General features: G+C 43.6%; 2 protein-coding genes across 3 annotated transcripts; both read right to left on the bottom strand.

Annotated features, from left to right (window-relative positions):
• Nucleotides 1-5,816: 5,816 nt before the first annotated feature.
• RNASE4 (ribonuclease A family member 4) lies at nt 5,817-25,073 on the bottom strand. Of its 2 annotated transcripts, none has more exons than XM_045900451.3 (2): nt 24,513-25,073; nt 5,817-7,073 (listed from the first exon to the last, which is right to left on the bottom strand). In XM_045900451.3, exon 2 carries the CDS (start codon nt 7,054-7,056, stop codon nt 6,613-6,615), a length of 444 nt encoding a protein of 147 aa, XP_045756407.1. In that variant the 5' UTR covers nt 7,057-7,073; nt 24,513-25,073; the 3' UTR covers nt 5,817-6,612. The 2 variants fall into 2 exon arrangements, with proteins under 2 accessions (XP_045756407.1, XP_045756408.1); XM_045900452.3 differs by lacking the exon at nt 24,513-25,073 and adding an exon at nt 24,364-24,502.
• On the bottom strand, nt 10,461-12,828 carry ANG (angiogenin; the record flags this gene model as incomplete). Its single annotated transcript, XM_045901763.3, has 1 exon — nt 10,461-12,828. A coding segment is annotated over one exon (462 nt), but the record flags the coding sequence as incomplete, so codon positions are not given.
• Nucleotides 25,074-25,098: the final 25 nt, after the last annotated feature.

Here is a 25,098-nt window from a genome sequence, read left to right as displayed (position 1 = left end):
AATTTTGATTGGTGTTGGTGCCAGAAAACTAATCCTCATCCTAAATTTCTTTAGCCAAATTTGTTTAAACAAATTTAGTTGCTAAGGCAATCACTATGCAAAGGCCAGTAGCTACTGTAGTAAGTTGCACGTGTTCTGCAGTCTTTTTGGCCCAGTTCAAAATTCATGACTCCACCCAGTGAGGATGTGCATAAGGGCCACCTCCTTAATGACCTCCCTGCTCCATTTTAAAGCCCCTTGACATAAGTGCCTTTATTTTTATTTTGGAGTAAACTCTACCCCCAGTGTGGGGCTCAAACTCATGACCCAAAGATCAAGAGTCACATGCTCTACCAACTGAGCCAGTCAGATAGCCCACAAGTGACTTTATTTTCTTTCACCTTTCACAGGGGGTAGAACAAAATTTTTCTTTTCTGTTTTTTAGTCGTAATGATCGTTGATACCCAGAACTTCTCTTCAAAGCATATTAGTAGCAATGCATCCTGGCGTATAGTCTCTTGATTCTCTCTTTGAATGGGAAGTATGTCAACAGGATTAGATAGAGAAATATTGGTATTTATAGAAACACATTGGGATTTACAAAAACTCTGGTGCACCTCAAAACCCAGCTCAAGTCAAGCATTCCTTGAATAACAGGGAATCATATGCTGATAGACCGAATGGGGATTGTGTCATGAGCACGCTATGAAGGCGCTCACATTAGTTGTGTCTTTCCACAATGTCAGCTTTAGTCAATCATAAAGCAAAGTTAAATCACAATTATAAAACAGGTTCAGGATTCCAAACTCGATGACATTTCACCATGTGATTAAACTTGGCTTCTTACGAGCACACAGAGCAGGACACAAGACAAACCACAGAACAAAGCAGATAACAGAGAGTGTAGTAAGTTAACGAACCAAACTCGAAATCAGTCTGTGGGCACACAGTTGAGATAATGCCTTGGTCAGTCTGGGTCAGCTCTGGGCACTCACTTCTTCTTATGTTCCAGCAGGGAAGGAAGGTTCCCTTTGGAGGTCAATGGGGCAGAACCTTCGAGGGCAGTTGCCTTTTTAAGTGGCCAGACATAGAGGGGTCACGTCTGAAGAGTCTGACATTGGCTGCCAATTCCTCCCCTTTCTAAATCAGTCTTAAGCCCCCTGTAGACCCTCTGGTTCTGCTCCTTATCAGTTCTGGGGTGTCAGCTGACACTGGTCCCAGGGAATATCTCCTAGCTGCAGTACCGTTAACTTCTGTGTCACGGCTTGACACAGACCCCTGTTTGACACAGGGTCCCACTTGACGTGAGAGACTCCATTTTGCCCTCTACTGGTTGTCTCAGATCACACTCCATAAATCCAACTACTCTCTAGTATTTTTGGGTGAAGAAAGAGAGTAAAAAGACAGGAATTCTGGGCACTTGGGTTTGGAGGACTTGAAAGTTGACTCTCAGGGACGCCTGGGTGGCTCAGTTGGTTAAGTGTCTGCTCAAGTCATGGTCCCCGGGTCCTGGGATCAAGTACCACATCGGGCTCCCTGCTCACTGGGGAGCCTGCATCTCCCTCGGCCTGCTGCTCCCCCTGCATGTGCACATGCTCTCTCTCTCTGACAATAAAATAAAATAAAATCTTAAAAAAAAAAGAAAGAAAGATGACTCTGAGAAAAATTAAGATGGCCATCACCTGGCCATATATCCATAGCCTTCCCTAACAAGTTCATGTGATCCACTGAAGACCTAAATCAGGTAGTGACTCAGTGAATGCAGAGAGAGGCAGCAGGGAGAAGCTAGGAGGGCTGATGTGTGAAGGGGCAAGCTCAGAGAGAGAGCCACAGGTTTCCAAGGCATCCTATTTTACAGTATATTATAGGACTTCAATAAGGAATTTTGAGAATCATAGAAAGCAATGCATGTGAAAGTAGTTTTTTAAACAATGAAGTGTTAATGTTGATCTAAATTGTTGATAATATCATCATAAGGTTGTTCTACCCCAGTCACTGCCAGTTTTAACCGTTAATCCAGTGTTTCTGAAATAAGTGTGATATTCTACTTTTGAAGTGGAAGAGAAATTATTGTGAACCCAAAGCATCCATACATCCATACATTCAGCTATGAGCTAAGCCACAAGCTCTAAGGCTTCTCTGAAATAAAGCCAGTTAGGAAGCACCGGAAACTGACCGGTAGGAACATGTCCCTTTACATCTGCAGAAATCAACTACCAAAGCAGCCCAGGCAAGTCTGTTAACCACTGCTTCTGAGAGCTCTTTAGTTGGTCTGCTTCCTCGAGTTCTGTCTACCAGCAGTTCCTTGGGTGTGGCTTCTAATTTGAGTTCCTAAAGAGAGATTATCCCTTGAATATAAATTTAAAATCATTTGTTAATTATATCCTTTCTTTAAACATTTTCCTTGACTCTAACTCCTTTCTATTAATTCCTTGTTATGTCCTTTTGTTAACCATTATTCAGTTTTTCAGTGTTTTGGTACAACTGTTTCTCAAAAGCGTATCAGTGATCAATTTCCTCATGCAGACGATGATAATATCTTAGGGTGTCTTAACCTGGAATCCATGGGCTTCCAAGGACTCCATGGATGGAATTTATAGAGTCATGAACTGGTATGGCATGATAACCTCAAAAAATAAAACTACCAGTTATTTTACCAGTAAAAATGGGCTTATTCAGGAAGAGCAGAGAATTGTAATCAGGGACAAGCAAACTACAGCTAAACCATAGGCAAGTCCTTGAACAAAGGAGAGGAGCCCTTTTTTCTAGAGGAAAGGAGGAAGTTTGGAAGGCTGTTGTAAACAGAAAGTGCACTGGAGTAAACTGTGGGTTGGAAGTGTAGTAGCTTTGCTTTGGCTGGGTTGTGACAAACTCAGTTGGCTGGACTGTTGAGGAGCAGGGTGGGGAAGCCTATCTTCCTGCTGGGCTAGCAAAGCAGTTTGCCTTGCAAAGTAGTCTTTTCCGGTTGGATCTGTAATTGGTGTGAGTGGTGGGGCATGAGAGCGCCCCCTGCTGGTCCCCACAGCCCTTCTAAGCCAGGTTTCCTTTTATTAATTTTCACAGGGGAAAAAAACTAACATCTTTATTTTCACTAACCTGCAACTGAAATTTAACAATTCCTTCACTTTTGGGGGCACCTGGCTGGCTCAAGCGGAAGAATATGCAACTCTTGATCGCGGGGTCGTGAGTTAGAGCCCCACATTGGGTGTAGAGGCGACTTAAATAAATACAACTTAAAAAAAAAAAAAAAGATTTCTTTCTGTTGATGGTCTTTTTGGTTGTTTCCTTGTCTTGCGACTGTGACCAATGCCGCAATGAACATAGGGGTGTGGGTATCTCTTTGAGATCTTGATTTCATTTCCTTTGTATAAACACCCGGATGTGGGATTGCTGGTTCCTATGGTAGTTCAATTTTTTTTACAAGATTTATTTATTTACTTTGGGGGAGGGGATGAGGGGGAGAGAGAGAGAGAATACTGAGCAGACTCCACTGAGCGGAGAGATCATGACCTGACCTGAAATCAAGTCAGACTTTTTTTTTTTTTTAAGATTTTTATTTATTTGATAGAGACACAGCGAGAGAGGGAGCACAAGCAGGGGGGAGTGGGAGAGGGAGAAGCAGGCTTCCCACTGAGCAGGGAGCCCGACGCCGGGCTCGATCCCAGGACCCCGGGATCATGACCTGAGCCCAAGGCACACGCTTAACGTCAAGTCAGATCTTAACTGACTGAGCCGCCCAGATCCCCTCGTAGTTCTATGTTTAATTTTTGGAGGAATCTCCATACTGTTTTCCATTATGGCTGCACCAATTGACATTCCCACCGGTAGTGTACCAGGGTTCTCTTTTCTGCATATCCTCACTGTCTTGTGTTGGTCTCAGCTATTAGATAGTGATGCCATCAACTAGGGATGCCTGCAGGCATGTACATTGCCCGCACTATTTGAGGTCGGCCCCCACAGACATTTTCCCATCCAGAGCCAATCTTGTGGCTGAGCTGACCCTTGTGGCTCTTATGATGATTGCAAGATGCACCTCAGCAACAACCCTCAGGGAGCTTTGAAAAAAATGAGGCTAATAAGCCTCATATATTCTGGAAGGTACATGGCACACCCAGAGCCCCACAGCGAGGTCTTGTGTAGAGAAAGAGCGCACACACTTGGGGCTCTGCCTTTATTGGAGTCAAGGGTGGGATGCCCAGGATTTTGAGGTTTCACTTTTTATTGGTGAATTTAAAACATAAGAGTGGGAATGAAAGCATGGGAAAGGAAAAGCAGGGTCACACAAATGGTCAGTTATCTAGGGTCACCCAGGGCTAAAGGGGGAATTGCGTGGGTGGGATGCCATCGCTCCTTATCTAGCTGTACAGCTAGGAATGTGTGTATTTGAGATGGATGTCTTTGAAACGGATGCCTTGGCAATCAAAAGCTTATTGTATTTTTTTAATGATAGCCATCCTATATCAGATGTGTGGTGATATCTCATTGCAGCTTTGATTTGCATTTCCCTGATGGTTAGTGATGGTGAATGGATAAAGGAGATATGGTATAAACAGACAATGGAATTAGTATTAGTTATTCAGACTTGAGAGGAAATCCTGTGACTTTTGACAACATGGATGGACCCGGTGGACACTATGTTGAGTGAAATAAACCAGACACAGAAAGACAAATACTGTGTGATCTCACTTATATGTGGAATCTGCAATAGTCAGACTCATAGAAGCAGAGTACAGTGGTGGTTACTAGGGGCTTGGGAAGTAGAGGAAACGGGGAAATGTTGGTCAAATGTCAGTTTTGCAACTGAATAAATTCTGGAGATCTGATGTATAGCATAGTGACTGTAAGTATGTTAAAACTCAAAAAGGAGTTGCTTCTGCTAAGCCCCACATCACCAAATTGAGACTTAACTACAGTTTTGGCTCTGCCAGAAGTCAGGACCTGCTTGTTCAGCACTAGTTAATCTGCCTGATAGATCCCTGCCATTCCCTAAAGGAAGGTAACTTTGCAATAACTGACCTGCTTTTTTTCCTAGCATGACATCCTTGTTCCTGTTTCCTCCTGCCTTGGAGCTCCTTTCTCTCTGCTAGATTGGACGCTGCCTGATCCATGAATCATTGAATAAAGCCAATAAGATCTTAAAAATTTACTCAGTTAAGGGCTGCCTGGCTGGGTCAGTCAGGGAGTGTGTGACTCTTGATCTTGGGTTGTGGTTTCGAGCCCCACTTGGGTGTACAGATTACTAAAAATAAATAAACTTAAAAAAAAAGAAAGTTACTTTAAAACAATTTACTCAGTTAATTTTTCTTAACAGGTGGCAATACAGTACTATAAACTTGAAATTTGTTAGGGTAAATCTTAAGTGTTCTTACCACACACACAAAGGGATCCCTATGTGAGGTGATAGATTTGTTAACTAGCCTGATTGTAGGGAGAATTTCCCAATGTATATGTATACCAAATCAATTTTAAAAAAGATTTCTTTAGTCTCTGCTGGAATTCAAATGATATCAGTTTAGTCCTTACACACACATGCACACACACACACACACTTCCTTTCCTTAGCAGCCAGCATCTGCATACATCTCTGTTCCCCAGTTTGTTTAAAATAGTCAAAGGGAGAAGGGAAGGGTGTGAGCATTGAGAGGGTTCATTCCTTCTGGAGTAAATGAGACAAGGGTTTCCGTGTCATGGTCATGGATCTGGTGGGCATTAGTCTTTGACCAGAATGTATGAGGATATTAAGGTGTGTGCATGCTTATAAACTGAAGAATTAAAAGAGGGTAGGAGGAAAAAAAATATCCCCCCACAAGAACTGTAGCACAACCTTCTCAGATATCTGCAGTTTAAGGTCTTTATTACAAGTAAAACATGAAAGATGTTTCCGTCAGGAGGAGTGAATGAGTCTTAAATGATCTAGAACATTTCTAATATTCTGACTTACTAGAGTGATTCAAAAGTCTGGGAAGAGAGAAAGTAAATCTCTTGTATCATTTCTTGATGCCATTAGACCCCAGCACAACAAGGGAGCCAGATTATCCAGACCGAGCTCTCATTTTACCAGCATGTATTTCTAAATTTCTAACGCTTCTCCTAACAGCTGACTTTTGGGAATAACCAAAAGCAGTTACTTTCAGAACGCTCCTCGTGATGAAGTGGAAAAAGGCCTGGATTAGGAGCCAGTTCAACTGGGTTTCTGTATCAGCTTTTCCACTAATTTCATGGTTTTCCACAAGTCCCTGAACTTTGGGCTCCTACATATAACAACATCAGCAACATCGCACAATTGCTGTGCTATTAAAATGACATGATTTAGATGAAAGTACTTTGAAATGCTTAAAATGCTGTATAAATCCATATAATGACTAAATTCCAGAGGATAGGATCTGAGAGAGCTAAACTGACCAGTATTATAAAAGAAAGCCAAAAAGTTTACTACAGAAAAGCCCAGACTCATTATAAGTTTATGTCTCCATTTCTCTTTGATACAATGTGCTTAACAGAATGGGTTATAAAGAGAAAAAGAGCCAGAAATAGAGGAGACAGAGCCTGGGACAGCTCAAATGCATTACGTATTGCTATTCAAGGAGTAAGTTCAAGGCCAACCACCGGGCCATAAGGGCCGCCAGCTGGTGTCTATCTGTCCAAGTGCACAGGCAATTGCGGGTCACCCTCACAGGCGATGACCACATGCCTAGTGCTTGCCGATGCCCGGTATCTGCAGTTGGGGGCCCTGGAACTTCCTGTCTCCCTGCAGTCTGTGACCTTCACTACACCCTCATGGCAGTTCATCTTGCCATTCTTACACTGGATATTGGTGGTACTGCAGATACTACGAATGTTCCAGATGTCTTCGTGGATGAAGGTGTTGAAGCGCTTGCACTGACGCACCATCATCTTCCGTCTTTGCATCATCAAGTTGCAGTAGGTGTCATTGCCACCTGTCTCCTCAGGGTCCACATGCTGCCGCAGGAATCGTTGATACATGCGATCCTGGCCATAGGAGGGCTGTACCAGCCCCAGCCCCAGCAGGGTCAGCAGCCAGAGCAGAAGCAGGAAACGGGTCCTCTGGAGAGCCATCACTACCTTGGAGATGCCTAGACAGAAACCCAAGGGGCAGGAGAAAGGAAGGTGAGATGCGGGCACTGTGGGGAGAGGTGTTGGGAACGGCAAATAGACATTGCCTCAACTCTAGTCTCCTCTTTCCTCCTTATCTGTACCAGTTCCCCACTCTTCTCTGCTCACAACTTTTCCCGTCTGCTTTCCCAAGAGCAAAGAGTTTGCAAAACATGCTTTTCTCTGAAAACAAGAACCATTCTCTTTCATGGAGAGAACTTGCTGCAGCAAGTACAGCCACTCAGGACGGGCACTGACCGTGTGGCCGTCCAGGGCATCTGGCCTCCGTGGTCAGAGAAGGAACGGGAAGAAAAGGCAGATCTAGGTGAAACTGGAGTTGACCGTCTCTTGAGGTTATTCTCTGGTCATAAGATCTTTGGAGTTTTGGGGCGCCTGGGTGGCTCAGTTGGTTAAGTGACTGCCTTCGGCTCAGGTCATGATCCTGAAGTCCCTGGATCGAGTCCCGCATCGGGCTCCCTGCTTGGCAGGGAGCCTGCTCCTCCCTCTGACCCTCCCCCCTCTCATGTGCTCTCTCTCTCTCATTCTCTCTGTCTCAAATAAATAAATAAAATCTTAAAAAAAAAAGATCTTTGGAGTTTTTGGTCCTCTAGAGACTCTGATTCCCGAAAATTTGGATAGACTCATGATTTTTCAGAGAAAGTTTGTGAACTGATTTTCATTCCTTACATCTGGAATTGAGGAAGGTGCAGAAAAGAGGCCAGAGTAATACTGGGGTTAGCCTTTCCTCTCCTGCGGCTATTCTTCCTGTGGTATTAAAATCAGGTCATTTTGGAAATCCTGTTCATCCTCTGTAAGAACCCCTACAAAAGCAGAGTACCCAGCAGTTACTTTCAGAACGCTCCTCGTGATGAAGTGGAAAAGGTAGTGCTTTGAAGGTAGTGCTTTGAAGGTAGTGAATATTGGCTGAATAAATAAATGAAATGAGTGAGCTCGTGAACAAATGAAATGAAATGGATATAGTGAGTGAAGGTATTTTCCAGGCTTGTGGAATTGACCACTAAGCTAAGAAACATTTAAAAAATGAAAAATGAATTTAAACAGCACAATCTCCACAAAAAAGGACGTGGATTGTGTCTTTTTTTTTCCCCCTGTGTCTATATACAACCCCAAACACTAGGCCCTGGTGATAGAGTCTACTGTCATGCATCTATCCTTGATGCTCTGCCTGTCTTGTCCACAGCTATTGGTAATTATCCATATTCCCTGGTTACAAGATCTTTGTGTTGACCTCTCTTGATGGTGGGAATAAACATTTGTTTTACAGAGTTAAAAAACAAACAAACAGAAACCTCTGGAGCAACAACAAAAAAAGCACTGTGATAAAGATTTTAGAACACTGCTTTGGTTGACTAAAGAAAGGAAACCAGGTCTATCTGGCTCTAAAATCTGTACTCTTTCCACCATCCTCTGACTGCTTCTCCCATCCCACTTCCTAAATATTCAAGATACCAACGATGTTTATGCTCAGAGTTGCTTGTCTCTAGCAACAGAATTCAATCAGGGGTGGAATAGGGCGGGAGCAAAGGTGGGGGTCACTCACCAACACTAACTAGCTAGATGCTGCCGTCTAGCTGTCAGTCTGGGACTGACATGGAGTCAAACCTTGAACTACTTGACTCTTGCTGTGGGGCAGGGCTGCCTCACTAGGGCAAAGAAAAATCAGCTCCATTCAACAGGGAGTGAGCAACCCAAAGTAGCCAGGGCAACTTTTTGAGTCAGACAGGCCCATTTCTACACGTGCAGTCCACATCCAGCCTCAGCTGAATTCCTGGGATGATACCTCTGGGTACTACTGTCCTTCATTTTCAGAGAAGCTGCTTCATGGTGCCGGATCACATGCGTAAGGGACTGAAATGGCTGATGAGGGACCTGCAGTCTGTTCCACCTAAGCCTACACTTTGGTTAGTGGTAATGACCATAATGAAATAGAACCATCTCTCTTTTCCATGCCACCTCCTAGGTTCACAGCTGCCTTCTGCCTCTACACAGAAAGTTGTAAAGTTCTAGGTCATTGCTTGTGCCTGTAGCTGATATGAGAAATGGAGTCAGGAAGAGAGGGAACAAAGGAGCTGCAAGAGGAAGGGGGCAGGGAGAAATGATGTTCAATTTACTCCTCAGCCCAGCACCAATGGATATAACTTCCGAAGGCGCACTTAGCCCTCGGGTAATGGTTTCATCACAGTGGTGTACTTTAGGTTGTTTTCCCCAAATCTAATCTTGTACCTCTCATCTTGCACAGTTCTGTCTACTTTTTCTCATCCTGCTTCTTTGTGACTGAGATCATGTCTTAGCAAAATAACTGGCTACAGAGAAGACATAAACTATTCATGCAAGAGCAAACCCATGGCCTCAGCCACACCAACTGACTGATTTAACAAGACAGGGGAAAATATTTGCCACCCGAAATCCCAGGTAAACATCAATGGGTACATCTCAAGGCTCTAGGTACAACAGAAAATTAAATGATCCCCAAATCATCCCAACACATACTTTTTTTTTTTTAAGATTTTATTTATTTATTTGAGAGAGAGAGAATGAGAGAGCACATGAGAGGGGGGAGGGTCAGAGGGAGAAGCAGACTCCCTGCCGAGCAGGGAGCCCGATGCGGGACTCGATCCCGGGACTCCAGGATCATGACCTGAGCCGAAGGCAGTCGCTTAACCAACTGAGCCACCCAGGCTCCCATCAACACATACTTTTTGGTCAGAGCTTGTCCCAAAGCCTTTTTCTGCTGCACCAGATTGACTCTCAATAAGAACTAATTTGGATATTGTGATCCCAAAGACCTAGCTTTGCCACATTAACTGTGTGACCTTGGGGAAATTACTTAAGCTCTCGGCATATTTTCTCATAAGTAAAATGAGCATAATCACAATCCCTACCTCTTAGAGATGTTATGAAGAATAAATGATAAAATCAATGTAAAGTGCTTATCACAATGCCTAGCCCCTGATAAGTGTTTAGTAAGTGTTGGCAATGATCTTTTCACAATTTCCATTCTTCTTGGTTTCCTTTGCTTCCTTCAATTTGATAAAAATAGTGAATGACTACAGCAAATTGCATATATTTTGGACCCCCTCGCCTTTATTTTGTAGAGTACTTATATTCCCAAGAAACTATAAGCCTTTTTAAAAAAGATTTTATTTACTTATTTGACAGGGAGCGAGAGAGCGAGCACAAGCAGGGGGAGCGGGAGAGGGAGAAGCAGGCTCCCCGCCAAGCAGAGAGCCCAATGCGGGGCTCGATCCTTCCCAGGACCCTGGGATGATGACCTGAGCCAAAGGCAAACGTTTAACCAACTGAGCCACCCAGGTGCCCCATATAAGGCTTTTTTTTTTAAAAAAGCCTACTAGAATTTCTGCTGTGTCTCTAGAGAAATTTGTTCTCTCCAAGTTGCATGGAATTTTCTTCCTTGAATGCCACCATTCCTCGAAGGATTTGACATTTTTGAGGTTTTTCTTCTCTTTTCCTTGCAAAGTCAATAAAGTACAGCCGACCAGCACTTCAATTCCTCAAATGATTCACTCGAGATAAAATGACCTGCCTGTGACTTGATATTTCATTCTAAATAGCTTTTGACGGTGAGAGAAGAAGATACCCAGAGCAAAAAGTACTAGGACTGGCTCCATAGCTGTTAGCTCCATCAGCAGGACAGGAAGCACCCCCATCCCACTGCCATGCGATTTCCCAGGAAACGGTCATTTGCCTTAACACCAGAGCAGAGTATGCAATGATTAATGCTCTAAGCAGATGTTTGGAGAAGACATCAGTTTTCATAAATATGGTGTGGTCAATGTAATAACGGTCCAGACCTTTGACCTTCTCTATCAAGAGCTTGAGTGGGGCAATGATCTGTATGGAAGTCACTTCACTTCATATCAGGGAGATGGTACTGGTTGGAGAACCTGAGGAAGGGTCCCAATATTCTACCAAAAACTGGAGTTTTCTTATTCCTTAAGGGGTTTTTGAGATTTTATAACAAGCAAATTTTCTAATAAGAGAGGTTTGGAAAACTCTTCTCCCTAACTACAGACAGTGTTTTCAATTTTGAAATAGAAACTCAAAGTGTTTCTTTGACAGATTCATGGGCTGAGTGTCCACTAGTAAACCTACTCCTCCATCACTTCTTCCCCAAATCTGAATATTTTCAGCAAGGCCGGGCTCTCCTGGGTGGCACTTAGATACTGGTCTATAACCTGAGTATTGAGCAACTAGGGTTTTGGGCCCATTTCAGGGCAATGTGGGCAGCAGGGGAGGCCACCGTTGGGAATACTGTGACCACAATAGTTACATATTCACAAGATAGCAAAACTGTGACTTGTAACTGTAACTTATTAACTACTTTCCAAATAAAATATTGAGGCACCAGTTGATAGGAATTAAGTTAATAGGAAGTTAATCACTTAACCGGTGGATCGATTAGTATATTTTACAAAGAGAGTGTCGTCAACCTAAGTGTATGTTTACTTGAAAACCAAATCTAGTTGAAGAAGTATAAGGGATAATGTTTGGAATCTTTCTATGACTTCCCTAAGATCTCAAAGTAGCCAGACCTTGGTCAATAAAGTAAGAGATTAAGGAAAAAATAATGTAATAATGAATAAATAAGTAAATAATAAAATAATCACTTTTTGATCCTTATATAAAATAGCCATGAGAATACCCTAGGAACATTCCATTCAAAGCAACATCAAAAAATTACCTCCTGCTTAAGACGAGAGGTGGCTGCCCCTTGGCATTCACACACATGTGTGTGAAAGAGAGAAAGTGGAATGAGTCTGTTCGTATTTAGTCCTAAACGGTTCTCCTCAAGGTTTAATATTTGTAAAAGTAATATTGGCTTATTATTTGCCCCTTCTGAAAATTCTGTTTAGTTGCCAGGAGCCCTGGAATTTTCCTAGTTCTCTCTGTAACATGAATCTAATCACCTTACCTTTACAGAAAGCTAAAGTCCACCTCCTTACTGACTGATAAGGAACAGACCGATAAGGAAAAGGGCATTCCTATTCTTTCCAATCCTCTCAGGGAGCAGTTGAATCGAGAAAATGGGGTAAGATTAATAGGCCAATAATTAGTGGGAAGACTTTGATTCTTACTGATTTCAGAGACACTTTTATTTATTAGACGTGTTGTAAAATGGAAAACAAGAGATCCAGGCAGCTCATTCTCTGGGCCCCTGGCCATAAGTGTTGCCGTTCTGGGATGTGGAGGGAAATGCAAGAAAAGGAGAGCAAAGCCAGCTGTGGCCTCTGGTTATGGACGGAAAAAGGACTCATCAAAGTGGACAGGCAAGCCGTGTTCACAGGCAACAACAACGTGTCTGAACCCTGGGGTAGCTCTGTACAGGCAAGGAGGCCGAGGGGACCCTCCTACATGCCTGCAGGTGGTGACCTGGAAAGGAGACTTGCTTAGTCTTAAAGCATCTCCATAAGGGTTTCCATTCTTATTTCCACAGATAGCCTTAATGCTGCCCTTGTTGCCATGAATAAAGGTGTTGATGTCTTTGCAGGGGGTGGTCAGGCCTCGTCTCTCCATCATGCTTTCACAGCATCTGGCATTCCGGCCCCTTGGTTTGGCATCATAGTGCTGGGTCAGGAAGCGTTTGTACCTGGAGTCATCCTGAGTCAGGGCTGGTGGGGTCAGACCCGGACCCAGCATGAAGACCAACAACAGGGCCCCAGGCCCATCACCAGGGACTTTCCTCTCTGACACGAATCAGGTATCTTCAGTCAGCTAATTACATCTTTTCTTTTCCCTTCCTCATTAATCCTAAACTTTTCGTCAATCCCTTTCTTTGGAAAGTCTATTTAAAAGTTTCCTGAGGGGCGCCTGTGTGGCTCAGTTGGTTAAGCGTCTGCCTTTGGCTCAGGTCATGATCCCAGGGTCCTGCGTCGGGCTCCCTGCTCAGCGAGGAACCTGCTTCTCCCTCTCCCTCTGCCTGCTGCTCCCCCTGCTTATGCTCTATCTCCCTCTTTCTCTCTCTCTGACAAATAAATAAATCTTGGGAAAAAAAAAATGTTTCCTGAACACAACTTCCTGCCCCAACCATTCTTTCCTATCCCTCAGAATTGCTGAGTATTTATCTACCCTGCGGTCAGTCATAGCATTACAAAATCCATCCACACTCTGTAATTCATTTATCAATTACTATAATAACAAACTTTACACACGCCCCTGCAGGTATCAGACCACTGTGCTAGGTCCTGGATCGCAAAGACCATCAAGACACACCAAATGCCTCCCTCAAAGAGGATGTAGCATCCATGGGGAAGGGTTGGGAGCTCCAATTTCCTGAGATGAGACAGTAAGATAGGAGGTGAGAGCTATGAAGAAGGGGGACTTTTAGGGAACCCTGAGCCCAGGGAAGGGTCAATCAGAGGACTGTTGAAGACAGGATTCTAGGTACTCAAGTCAGTCAGTTAGCTGGCTGTGAGAAGAGCATTTGAGAGCAGTTTGATCTTCAGGTGAAGGGAGACAGACCTAGTTCCCCAAGAAGTGTTTCATGGCCAAAGGTGGAATTATGATGTACCATTTAGAAAGACCAGGAAGGAACATGGAAGAACCCATGTAATCCTTTGGGTCCGTCTGGGGTCAACTCTTACAGAGGACTGGAAAAAGAATAAAAGCTTTTTCCTAGGTGCTTCTTGCATTGGAAACACTTTGGATTATTCTCAAAGAATATTGTCGAATTTTCCCTGCACGTGTACATAGACTGTTACACCATAGGCAAATGATGTTACCATGTGCTAAAAACAAAAACAAACCCCAAAACAACTCCTTAGGCTTTTTTTTTTTAAGCTTTTTTTTTTTTTTTTTAAGTAAACTATGACACACATGGGGCTCAAACTTACAACCCTGAGATCAAGAGTCACATGCTATAGCCACTGAGCCAGCCTGGCCCCCCTCCTTAGATCTTTTCATCAAGTCAAAGACCTTACAATTTGCTGCAATAATTTCTCAAATTTTTCTCAAAAGAAGAAGAGGATTGCTGCCTTTATCTCTCAAAAAAGAGCTGTCAATCTCAAACTCTAGAACTCACACATCCCAGGGGTGGTGTGTCAGATACACAAACGCACACCCATGGGGTAGACATGGTACTTTTTCCCAGAACATGATTTTAACTCAGTGATAGATAATTAAAAATAGAATTAAACAAATATAGATTATAACAAAACACAGAACAATTTTTAATGAACTTTTAAGATTGTATTTCTTATGAAATTTGAAGATTTGAGAATTGAGAGATACTTGGTGTTTGCAGCAGGTAGTTTCTGATTATACCTTTAGTTCTTTGGAGAAAATTGTAAAGAATATTCAGAGCCTTTAAAAACCACCATAGTCCATGCTCGCTTTGGCAGCACATATACTAAAATTGGAATGATGAAATTCACCACAGTCCTACACATTATATCAAATATATGTGAATACCCCCACATCCAACAATAAAAATGATTTTCACTGTAAATTTGAAACTGATGTTATGGGACGCCTGGGTGGCTCAGTGAGTTAAGTGTCAGACCCTTGATTTTGGCTTAGGTCATGATCTCAGGGTTGTGAGACTGAGCCCCCATGTTGCCTCGGCTCCACCCTAAGTGTGAAGTCTGCTTAAGATTCTCTCTCTCCCTCTGTCCCCACCCACCTCTCGCCCTCTCAAAAATAAAATTTAAAAAAAAAGGATTTTTATAATTCTGTTTCTCAAATTGTTTGTGAGTACTTCATTTAATTTATAACTGGGTTGGGTGTTTTTTGGCAATCATCCCCACACATACTGAGAAATTCTTGCAATGGGAGAAAAATTTGACCTTCAAATTATCCTTAAATGTAATATAATTCCTATGAATACTAAATTTAAAAATAAATGGTACATTTTCATAGACATTAAATTATTAATTTTTATTTTGTGCTTTCTTGTGTGTAAGTCATAAACATGATTTTCATATCAAATAATTTTGTAGGCTTCACAGAGGCCATAGGTCCTAGTGTGTTGAATTAAACAAATAAAGATTATAACAAAACACTAAGCCTGTAGTGTTGCTAAACAGCCCTGGGAGGGCGCCTGTGTGGCTCAGTTGGTTAAGCGACTGCCTTCGGCTCAGGTCATGATCCTGGAGTCCCGGAATCGAGTCCCTGCTCGGCAGGGAGTCTGCTTCTCCCTCTGACCCTCCCCCCTCTCATGTGCTCTCTCTCATTCTCTCTCTCTCAAATAAATAAATAAAATCTTTAAAAAATAAAAAATAAACAGCCCTGGGAGTATGACTGTGAATCCAGAAAAACAAGGGAATCTGGGGTTTTGCTGGTTACATGGAAAGACATGTGACAAGAGTAAGCAAAGTGAGCTCTCTTTCTCATCAACATTTGGCATTGATCCACCTTATCTGTTTCATAATAACTATAAACAGATTTGGTGCCCTGCTAAGAAATCTTTTGACTATTCCACAATACTGATATAAATAGCAGCTGAGGGGCACCTGGGTGGCTCAGTCGTTAAGCGTCTGCCTTCAGCTCATGTCATGATCCTGGGGTCCTGGAATCGAGCCCCGCATCGGGCTCCCTGCTCGGCGGGAAGCGTGCTTCTCCCTCTCCCACTCCCCCTGCTTGTGTTCCCTCTCTCTGGAAATAAATAAATAAAAATTTTTAAAAAGTTTATATTGTGCTTTTCAGTCTCCTGGGTGTACTTTCTTTTTTTAGTTTTTTGGAAGACCTCATCAAAGTTTTACTGATTTGAAATCAACTAAGTTTCTTGCTCAGCAATGGACAAAAATTGCCTTCTAAAGTCAAAGGTAATTGTAGAATCACAGGATCTCAAGGTAGAAAGGACCTTAGAGGTCACACAATCACAGCTCTCTGGCAGAGTCAGAGTCCCAGAGTTAAAAAAAAAAGAAAAAAAATCAGGAAGTAAAACCAGAGCTGGTAGTACCCAAAAGAGTCACTAAGTGGCAGTGGTGTATAGGAATGTTCCCAACCATTCCAGGGTACGGAAGAGACGGTGGGTCCTTGTAGGAAGTGCCAGTATTGTACAGATTGTGGGGATACTGCTGCTCACAGAAGGCAGTGTGAGCCCGCAGGTCTGCCTAGAGTCTCTGTCCAAACACTCTATGCTTTAGATATTAAGATCAAGGACACTTTACTAAATATAAGTGTCAAAGCAAACAAAAGTCACAAAGCTGATCTGTCCACAAGGATATCATCAAATAAAGATTTACCTGTTGCCAGGTTTCATGGGTGCCATTTCCAAGCCATTATCTATGTGGTCTTGGGCAAACAATGACCTGTTTACTTGTCAGTGTTTCCTACTGGTGTGTAATCAATAGGAGGGCAGAGCCCATCTTAGTCACCTTGAATCACAGTGCCTGCCTCAATAATTATGTTTTTAATGATTGACTTCATTTTCCTCTCCAGGCCTAAATTTGTTCATCTGTAAAAAGAGAGTCGCTAACTGTTAAGGCCTGAAATTCCACAGTTCTCATTAAGCATAAAAGAGCCTTTTCTTTTCCTTTCCTTTTCTTCCACTAGAATGGGATTGCAGAGACAAGTTTGTGTGTAAGTTTAGTTGGTGGCAAAAGGCACCAGCTGGAAGAAATAGCTAACAGGTTAACTGAGATGCATCATTCCTTAAGGCTCAGCAGGTAAGCCAAGCCCACAGACCACCTCTAGTTAAGGCATTGGACTGACACTACATAGGTGTTTCACATCCTTAAAAAAGCATTTGCTTGGGGCACCTGGGTGGCTCAGTCATTAAGAGTCTGCCTTTGGGGCGCCTGGGTGGCTCAGTTGGTTAAGCGACTGCCTTCGGCTCAGGTCATGATCCTGGAGTCCCGGGATCAAGTCCCGCATTGGGCTCCCTGCTTGGCAGGGAGTCTGCTTCTCCCTCTGACCCTCCTCCCTCTCATGCTCTCTGTCTCTCATTCTCTGTCTCAAATAAATAAATAAAATCTTAAAAAAAAAAAAAAAGAGTCTGCCTTTGGCTCAGGTCATGATCCCAAGGTCCTGGGATCGAGCCCCACATCGGGCTCCCTGCTCAGCGGGGGGCCTGCTTCTCCCTCTCCCACTCCCCCTCCTTGTGTTCCCTCTCTCTCTGTGTCTCTCTCTGTCAAATAAATAAAATATTAAAAAAAAAAAAAAAAGCAGTTGCTTGTTGGAGGTTGAAGGCCCTCATGTCTCAGTCTTAGAGATTAAGGGATATCTTTGTTTCTCATTTGCAGAATTTGCACATTCATTCTCTAACAACTCAGCTAAGGTTTGCCCAGGTTTATTGTAATCCTAGTTCCCTAAGACATCCAGAAATCAAATCCTAGCAAGTATACACTAGGGTTACCGGTATCAACATCTGCTCTCCCACTCATAACTTCCTCACTTATATATATATATTCCATACTAAATTTCCCCAAAATGGGGGTTGAAATGGAACTGGGAGAAAACAAGTAAGAGATTATATGGGGTGCAGAAGTGAATCTGCCTAGGCCAAGTGTGCAGAGCCTCCCATCTGGTGGTCAAACTCATTCACACATATCCTTCTATACCCAAGCACATAACTGTCATATTTTTGTCAGTGGAATTTGTCCCACAATTTGTTTTTTAAACTAATTTCACCTTCTGTCTCAAACCAAACCCTTGGTCTTCACAAAAATTAATATACTCTTTCTCTCCCCACAGGCAATGTTTTGTATTCAAGAGATCCATCAAATTGCACCAGGGAGTTAACAGTTTATGATTATAACTACAGTTACAACTTCCATAAATACACCTTCACGCTTTTATATGTTCTAGGGCAATATTCTTCAAACTGGAAGCTTCCCACCCAATGTATATTCCTCTCTCTATCTCCTTCCTTCTTTCTTCTCTTCAACCCGCCAGTATACCTTTTTTGATCTTGGCATGTGTTGTTCCATTGTGCTTTCAAAGAGCATCCAAAACTTTCTTAAGGAAAGAAATTCGCAGGAAAGATTATGAGAAAACAGAGCTAAAAGTATACTCTCTGTTTCTTTCCTTGTTAAGCCACATATAATGTTGGGGCAGAGGCTCCAGATAACCCTTCAACAGATGCTTTTCCTAGATCTTTGGGGACTTTATCACAATTTAGGAATCCCTCCTAAATCACCACTTGCTACCAGTCTTACTAATTTCCCTTTATCCATATTTAGGCTATGCCAGAAGAAATCTGTTTGCATTTTAAACTTTAGAATCTAATTTGTTTCCTTCTTAATTCATGAACTTGGGCCAAGAGTTTTTAAAAGGGAAAAAATGGTTTCATTGAAAAGGATGGATGTCTAGAAATAGTATACATATAAACATATAGAGAAATAGATTACCCAGGTGGAAGAGTCTTACAAAAGTCTGGAAGTTTCCCTCCAACTGAAGATGGGTTCCAGCTGTTTGTTCCTGGAGATGGGTTCCAGCTGTGCGAACCTAGAGGCCCCTCTCGGTTCTGATTATATAGTGATCAGATGAACGGGGAGGGAAGACTAGGTCTAAAGATCCCTGATACTGGCAGACACATAAAAACCAAGGACACTGCTCTTGGATAAACGAGGAGAGTCATTCACCTTTTCCCTGGGCATGACTGGGTCAAACATTAACCCACATGAATTAGAGATTTGTTCTGGGAGGCCAACTTTGATAAACATGGCCTTTTGTCCCACAGTTGCCTTTTTCTGATGTTTGTGGTTCCGACTCTTGCCCATGACAGGACATGCGGTGATCTGGATCCAGAAGATGTTGTTTCTGATCTTATGGGCCATCTCTAAGAACCCTGTTGGAGGAAGCCTGCAGAGTAAGATGTGGCCTCTCAGCAGGATGCTGTCCCACTGTCCTTTGTTTTTACCCACATAATTTGGTTTCATGAAAAGATGCTAAGTAGGCTCTTTCATCAATTCCACAGAACCAGGAAAGCATTCCTAGAGAAGATTATGTGACAGCTCTTGGTACCCTGCCCCTGACCTCAACCTTCCAGCCACTAACCCTCAGAAGTCTCCTTGCCGTATTTCCAGGGCTTCTCCTTCCTTTCATCCTTACCTGTTCACAAGAGATTAATCCTGAGCACTCAATCTTCTGTTCTCTGTAACGCAGTTGCAAAATTGATTATCTCCACCATCAATGCAACACCGATATTGCATCTACTCACAAAATGGATTTGTTGATTGAACAGAAACAAGCCAACTGGGTCCAAGTTTACTGGGATCACTTAATAAAGATCCTATAGTTTCAAATATCAGGCAGCAGCAGGATGCCAACTGTTTCACAGACCCTCAGTAGCCACCTCCGCTGGTGCTGAATCTCCAACAGTGCTATTTTTAAAAAATCCTCAACCCTCGGTTGTCATCCCATCTACCTTCAAGTTTTCAGTCTGCCTGTCTCTGAGGTGTCAATAAAGACAGGCGGCCTGCCAATAAAATAACTGCACTTGAAATCATCGTAATAATTATCATCATAATAATAGTCATTGCCTTTGGTTTTATGAATCTCTCACACACATGATTATATTTGACTGTCACCAGGACTGTGTGAGGTGGGTGCTACGTAAGTCAGTTTTTCTTATGAAGGAAACTCCCTGATCAAACAGCAGAGGGATGGTGCTGTCAGACTTCAAACTCCTTATCTTCAGGGAGAGGAACTACTCATCTTTCCAGACTTGGCTTGAGGAACACCTCCTCTGAGTCTGACGGGCTTTCCTCAATACCAGCCCATCCCAGTAGAAGTTGCCCACATCTTCCTTTGGGGCTTCTCTGTACCCAGTACACACCGCGCTGAGGCAAGCATAGAGCAGCAATCCCAAGCTGACGGCTTAAAGCTGCATTGACTCTAGACTTCAGATGTGTCCTGTTGTGTGTGAAAAGCTGGTGAGTCAGCCTGAGTGAAGCCTAGCTGTGTAAGAGTCTGTGATGTCCCAGGAAAGGATTCATCCACAGAGAAGGACATGATGAGAGGAGGGAGAAAGATGCCAAGGCCATGGAGCAGTGGTGGCCAAGGACTACAGTGTACTCCATTCACATCCCCTCTGACCCGGCCTCCTGGAGCCTAGAGCGAGGAGGGCACTGCAGTAACAACTTTCATAAAAATCAAGGTTGTTTCATTAAATCTCTCTAAGATTCAGAAAGCACACAGCAAGTTAGTGTGAAGAAATTCACCCCATGGTTGACCGGAGGTGGTATGGGGGTAGGTCGGGAAGTAAAGTACCTTCCCCAACATGAGGATCCCGTTGGGACAGAGTTGAGGAAAGTCTGGACAAGAGCTAGAGCAAAAGGTCAGACCATTTGCTCTATCAAAAAGGAAGAGGACACTGCGTGCTGGCATCTTTCGACATTTTCAGCAGCATGGGCCCCTTTGTAGGGCAGGGATAGACCTCACCCAGGGAGGTGGAGCAAGAAAGAAGTAAATGGCAGCCTCACTGTCTAGGTTAAAGGGGCTAGTTTGCAAATACGTTTACACCCTCTGGGAACTTCAGGAATAATCAGAGAAGAATGTGAGCTGGTCTGGAGTTCTTACAACATGGGTGGGGTGGATCTGGCTTTACTTTAGGTTGGCAAACAGTCCATTAGCCATCATCCTTTGATGATTAATTAGTCTTCTTGTCTCTCCATTAGATGGAACCCTTAGAGAGAAGAATAATTGTGTCATTCATCTCTGCATTCTTAGTATCTCAGAGTGACTGACTCCTAGGCCCAGGTTCTTCTTGTTATCCCTCATTGCTTCTAGAAATGTACCACCTGATCTCACTTTGGAGATCCCAACCATACAAACTCTCCTGGCTTCTCTTAAGACTTACAGACACAATTGGGTTTGGTACCAGTTACCAAACAAGGTAGGCCTAATTCCCTGGTAGAGCAGGAAGGCTTTCAAGGTTCCCAGAAAACTCTGCTTCTGGTATTACTGGTAAATCCTGACCTTCATTTCTTAGGTATTGGTTCCTATTCTAATGCAAAAATCCCTAGGAGGATTAGCTCCTTAAACAGCTGTCTGTGATTCACACATGCTTGTGCTTATACTTTAGAGGCTATCTTAAGAAGAGTTTTTGGTAGGGGGCGCCTGAGTGGCTCAGTCGGTTAAGCATCTGCCTTAGCTTAGGCCATGATCCAGGGGTCCTGGGATCAAGCCCTACATCAGGCTCCCTGCTTGGTAGGGAGTCTGCTTCTGCCCCTCCCTACTGACATACCCTTCCTGCCCCCGCCAAATAAGTAAATAAAATCTTAAAAAAAGAAGAATAGTTTTTGGTAACTGGAATGGCCTAAGGATTTGAGGAGGGAGAAAAGTGGGCAGCATGGCAAACCTGAAAAAGGCAAACTTCACAGGTTTTCAGCTGTGGTGAGGCAGAGTCCTGCTTAAGCGTCACTTTTTTCCCCTGTCCTCTTCCCTTTTTCCTGCATCTCCACCCAAATTCTGAGCTAAAAGGAAAAAAGTCTAAGGAAGTGAGAAAAGTACCAAGCACACAGCCACAAACTGCCTCTCCCTCAGTACCTGGCGCCTCAGAGTCACTGAAGCCCACACAACTGTTCTGCCAAATACCAAAGTTCAAAGTCCTTTAGGTACAGAGAGAATCAACAAGACATGGGGCTCGCTGAGTGGGGCCTCTACCGGTATCTAAGAGAGTGTCCTAATGCTGACTTTCCTTTTGTAGGCAAACCCACGATTTGAGTGGTACCTATTTTAAGTGAATCATATATTACTTATTACTTTTTAAATAGATGCTGAAGAAGTGAGTTCTAAAGAGCTATAAGCCAGTCATTTGGTGGGGAGGACACTGCCAGGCCCATACAACACCCCTAAGGCCTCAGCAATCCCAGACTACAGAAGAAGCTGCCAACTCCCAGTCTGTGGGGATCAAGATGACTTGATCAACAGGATCCTTCTCTGATAAATCACCTAAAGGCAGAGATAAGGTACTCCATTCCCACATCACACACACACACACACACACACACACACACACACACACACACACACAGTCCCATGGCTTGAAACACCAGTTCAAACACCAACTCACACAAACAGATCAGCCTCTGATGTTAGCTTTACGCTGTGGTGCTGGGGAGCAGTCTTTCACCTCTGAATACAGCCAGGTCCCTTCCTCACCTCTAGGATTTCACTTGACAACTTGGGGAGAATTCACAACCTCCCCCACATAGTTGACCAGGTAAAAAGCCAGCTAGGTGAATGGCGAATGGTTGCTTTCATTCTAATTGTTTTTCTTTCTTTTTTTCTTTTCTTTTCTTTTCAGCTTGGCACAATGAGGTTTTGATGAAACATAAAATAAAGGTTTGGGGAAAAAAAAAGTTTGACTATTTCATTACAATGCATCTAAGTGCTTACTCATTTGTATTTCAAAATACTTACAACAAGGAATTATATATATCTCTTCCCAGTAATTTTAATAGGGGTGAAGCAATTGTCAATTGAAAAAAGCCCAATCATATATTCTTTTAAATGTTTTGACAGCTTCAGCTTGAAAATCATTCCCCTTTTCCTGAAAATTTTCCTTTGTCTCTTCTTTACACCTTGCACAAAGACACAGGAAGCCCAGGGTTCTCCTTCTAAGGACTCAAGTGCTGGTGTCCTTTACCCTTTATACAGAGTATATATGTTTAATTCTGTCCTTAAGACAAATTATAAAATTAGGTGATGGAGAGAAGTGACTAATCTCTAAATTTGGTTTAACTCTAACATTTTTTTTAGGTTTACAAGCATGAAACTAATTTACTAACAGAAGTAATGGTTAAAAGAGGATGAAGATCCAATGAAAAGAAGGATCATGTCTTCAGGAAGAGGGGACACTATGACTGAGGGAGAATGGGCCGAAGTCTTGTTTACATGCCTGTGTATTTTCAAACAAAGACAAAAATTACACATTCACTTTTCAACAAACTCTGAGCTTTGTGCCCATTCTCTTTCCCAGATATCTCAAGGTGTTCTTCTGAGAATAACCTTTAACAAAGATTGCTCTTTGCTCAAGTACAGATTAAACGGAAACTCCTAATGAGGGGTTTCATTTGGCCTGCTTTGGTCCACTTTCTTAGCCATCTACTTTAATTTCTGAATCACATGGGCAAATGCTTCCAACAATAACTTGACAAATCTCTTACCTTTGCCTGCTTGTAACCTGACATCTGCTCTTTCAGCAATAGCCAGAGCCATTCCTCTTTTCCTGGAATGGTTTTCCCTGTCCTTTCTGCCAAACTTCATAGCTCTTGTCCACATTACTAGAGTACCTTCTTTTCTGTAAGTGCCATCTTACTAACACCCTGCCACCCCATGAAGTCATAGAATAAGAAAGAGGAAGACCTGGAGACTATCTATCAAGCCCTCATTGTACAGATGAGGAAACTGAGGTGTTTCTGCACTGGCCCAAGAACATCTGGTGTCCAGGGACTAGAAGCTTTCCAGTGTACCACACGGCTTTCATATTCCACACTAGCAATTTCTAGAAAATTAAAACTAATTTTAAAGGTGCCATTGAAAGTTGCTGTTTAAGGAAACCTACTAAATATTTCCATGAATTTCAAAAATATTTTACCTGGGAAAAAGAGTTGCTTAAAATAAAGTATGTGTAACAAAACTGTCCTTCTGCAGGAGCTAGTTAGTAAGTGTGTAGTTAAGTAGTTCCTCGAATACTTGAGGCTGCTTCTGGGAAGTTGGCCAGTGGGGTTCAGATAATTATGCCACCTGAGTTTCTAGTGATTACATTTATGACTTGATTATAAGGTTCTTAAGGACACAGAGGGAGGGTCTTGCCTCATTTGAGATTTCCCTAGACCCAGAATGATGCTGAAACTGTTTTTACTGTCCTTTCTAAATAAAGATGCTCTGTTTTGCCCATGTGTTACCACAAGACACGCTGTCTCAGAGTAAAGAGGTTGAGGATCCCAACATTCTAGTAAGAAAGCTTAGAAAGGAGGCTGTTGGCAGTGTCTCCCAGAATTTTGCAACCCTGGCTGCGGGTGGGTTAAGGGTGAGGAGACATAAGTGAGTCACCAGAAAACAAAAACGCAAGTCCCCAAAGGCAGTTATGCTGGCAAAAACTGGACAAGGAAGGCCTGCTTCATAAATCTGGCGATCAACCTGTGTCCCAAGTAAAGAATCCTTAGGTGTGAGCAAATGCAGGCCTTCCCTGGCTTCCATTCCGTTCGCCAATTCTGCACCCTCCTCTGAGCCTACATTCTAGGCACTAGACTTTCACGCAGCCATCTCTGCTCAGTTGCGGGAAGTAAATCTCAGGGTGGGAATGCAGACTTCGCTAACTCATAAAAGAACAAGACTCACCTTTCTTCCCATTCCTCAGCGGCTCCAACCCGGTTCTGCAAACGCCTCCCCGAGGAGCCCCACACTGCCTCTGCTAAGAAGGGGCCCAAACGCTCTTGGTAAAACTACTGACGAGGAGGAGGAGGAGAGAGAGCAGGACGTGAACCCACCTCGGCCAGGGAACAGGGCTGCAGAAACGCGCAGGACGGTGGAAAGTTTTTCTCACCGGCTTCTAATCCCCCTTGTATGATGATAGGGAGCTGTGGAAGACGCAAAGACGTCCTTTTAAATCTTGCTTTGGATCCTGGGTGGGGTCGCCGTGCGTGTGTGTACACGAACGGACGGGGGATGCAGCCGGGCGAGGAGGGCGGCGCCGGAGCCTCTGTGCGGTTGGGACCGCGCCCTGTTTCTCCCGGGAGGCGCCTCCCGCCTGGACCTGCCTCTCTGGAGTGGGCGCCGCGGGCGGGCCCTGTCTGGGAAAGGAGAGGGCCTGCAGATCCGAGCCCCCACGCGCAGCGGCCGCGAGGACATAGCCTCCAGGGACAGCGGGCCTTGGGACACCAGCCCCTGCTCCCGGGAGCGAGGCGGTCCCTCCGAGGTGTCCGCTGGCGGAGAGTCCCGGCAGTTTCTCCCCGCAGAGCTCATCAGCCCCCTCTGGCACGCGTTGGTTCAGCGCACCTCTCTTGTGCAGAACAGTCGGAAAGCGAGAAAGTTTGTGCAGAATTGAACTTTTGCATAGTTTCGAAGGAAGGAGGG

This window comes from Mirounga angustirostris, unplaced genomic scaffold (genome assembly GCF_029215605.1).
Source record: "Mirounga angustirostris isolate CCGP_5_RB_7025 unplaced genomic scaffold, mMirAng1.0.hap1 SCAF_9, whole genome shotgun sequence".
NCBI classification, from domain to species: domain Eukaryota; kingdom Metazoa; phylum Chordata; class Mammalia; order Carnivora; family Phocidae; genus Mirounga; species Mirounga angustirostris.
This window is presented reverse-complemented; position numbering and strand designations above follow the sequence as displayed.

Coding starts and splice junctions, on each gene's coding strand:
- RNASE4 (XM_045900451.3), bottom strand. CDS start 7,056: ATGGCTCTCCAGAGGACCCGTTTCCTGCTTCTGCTCTGGCTGCTGACC.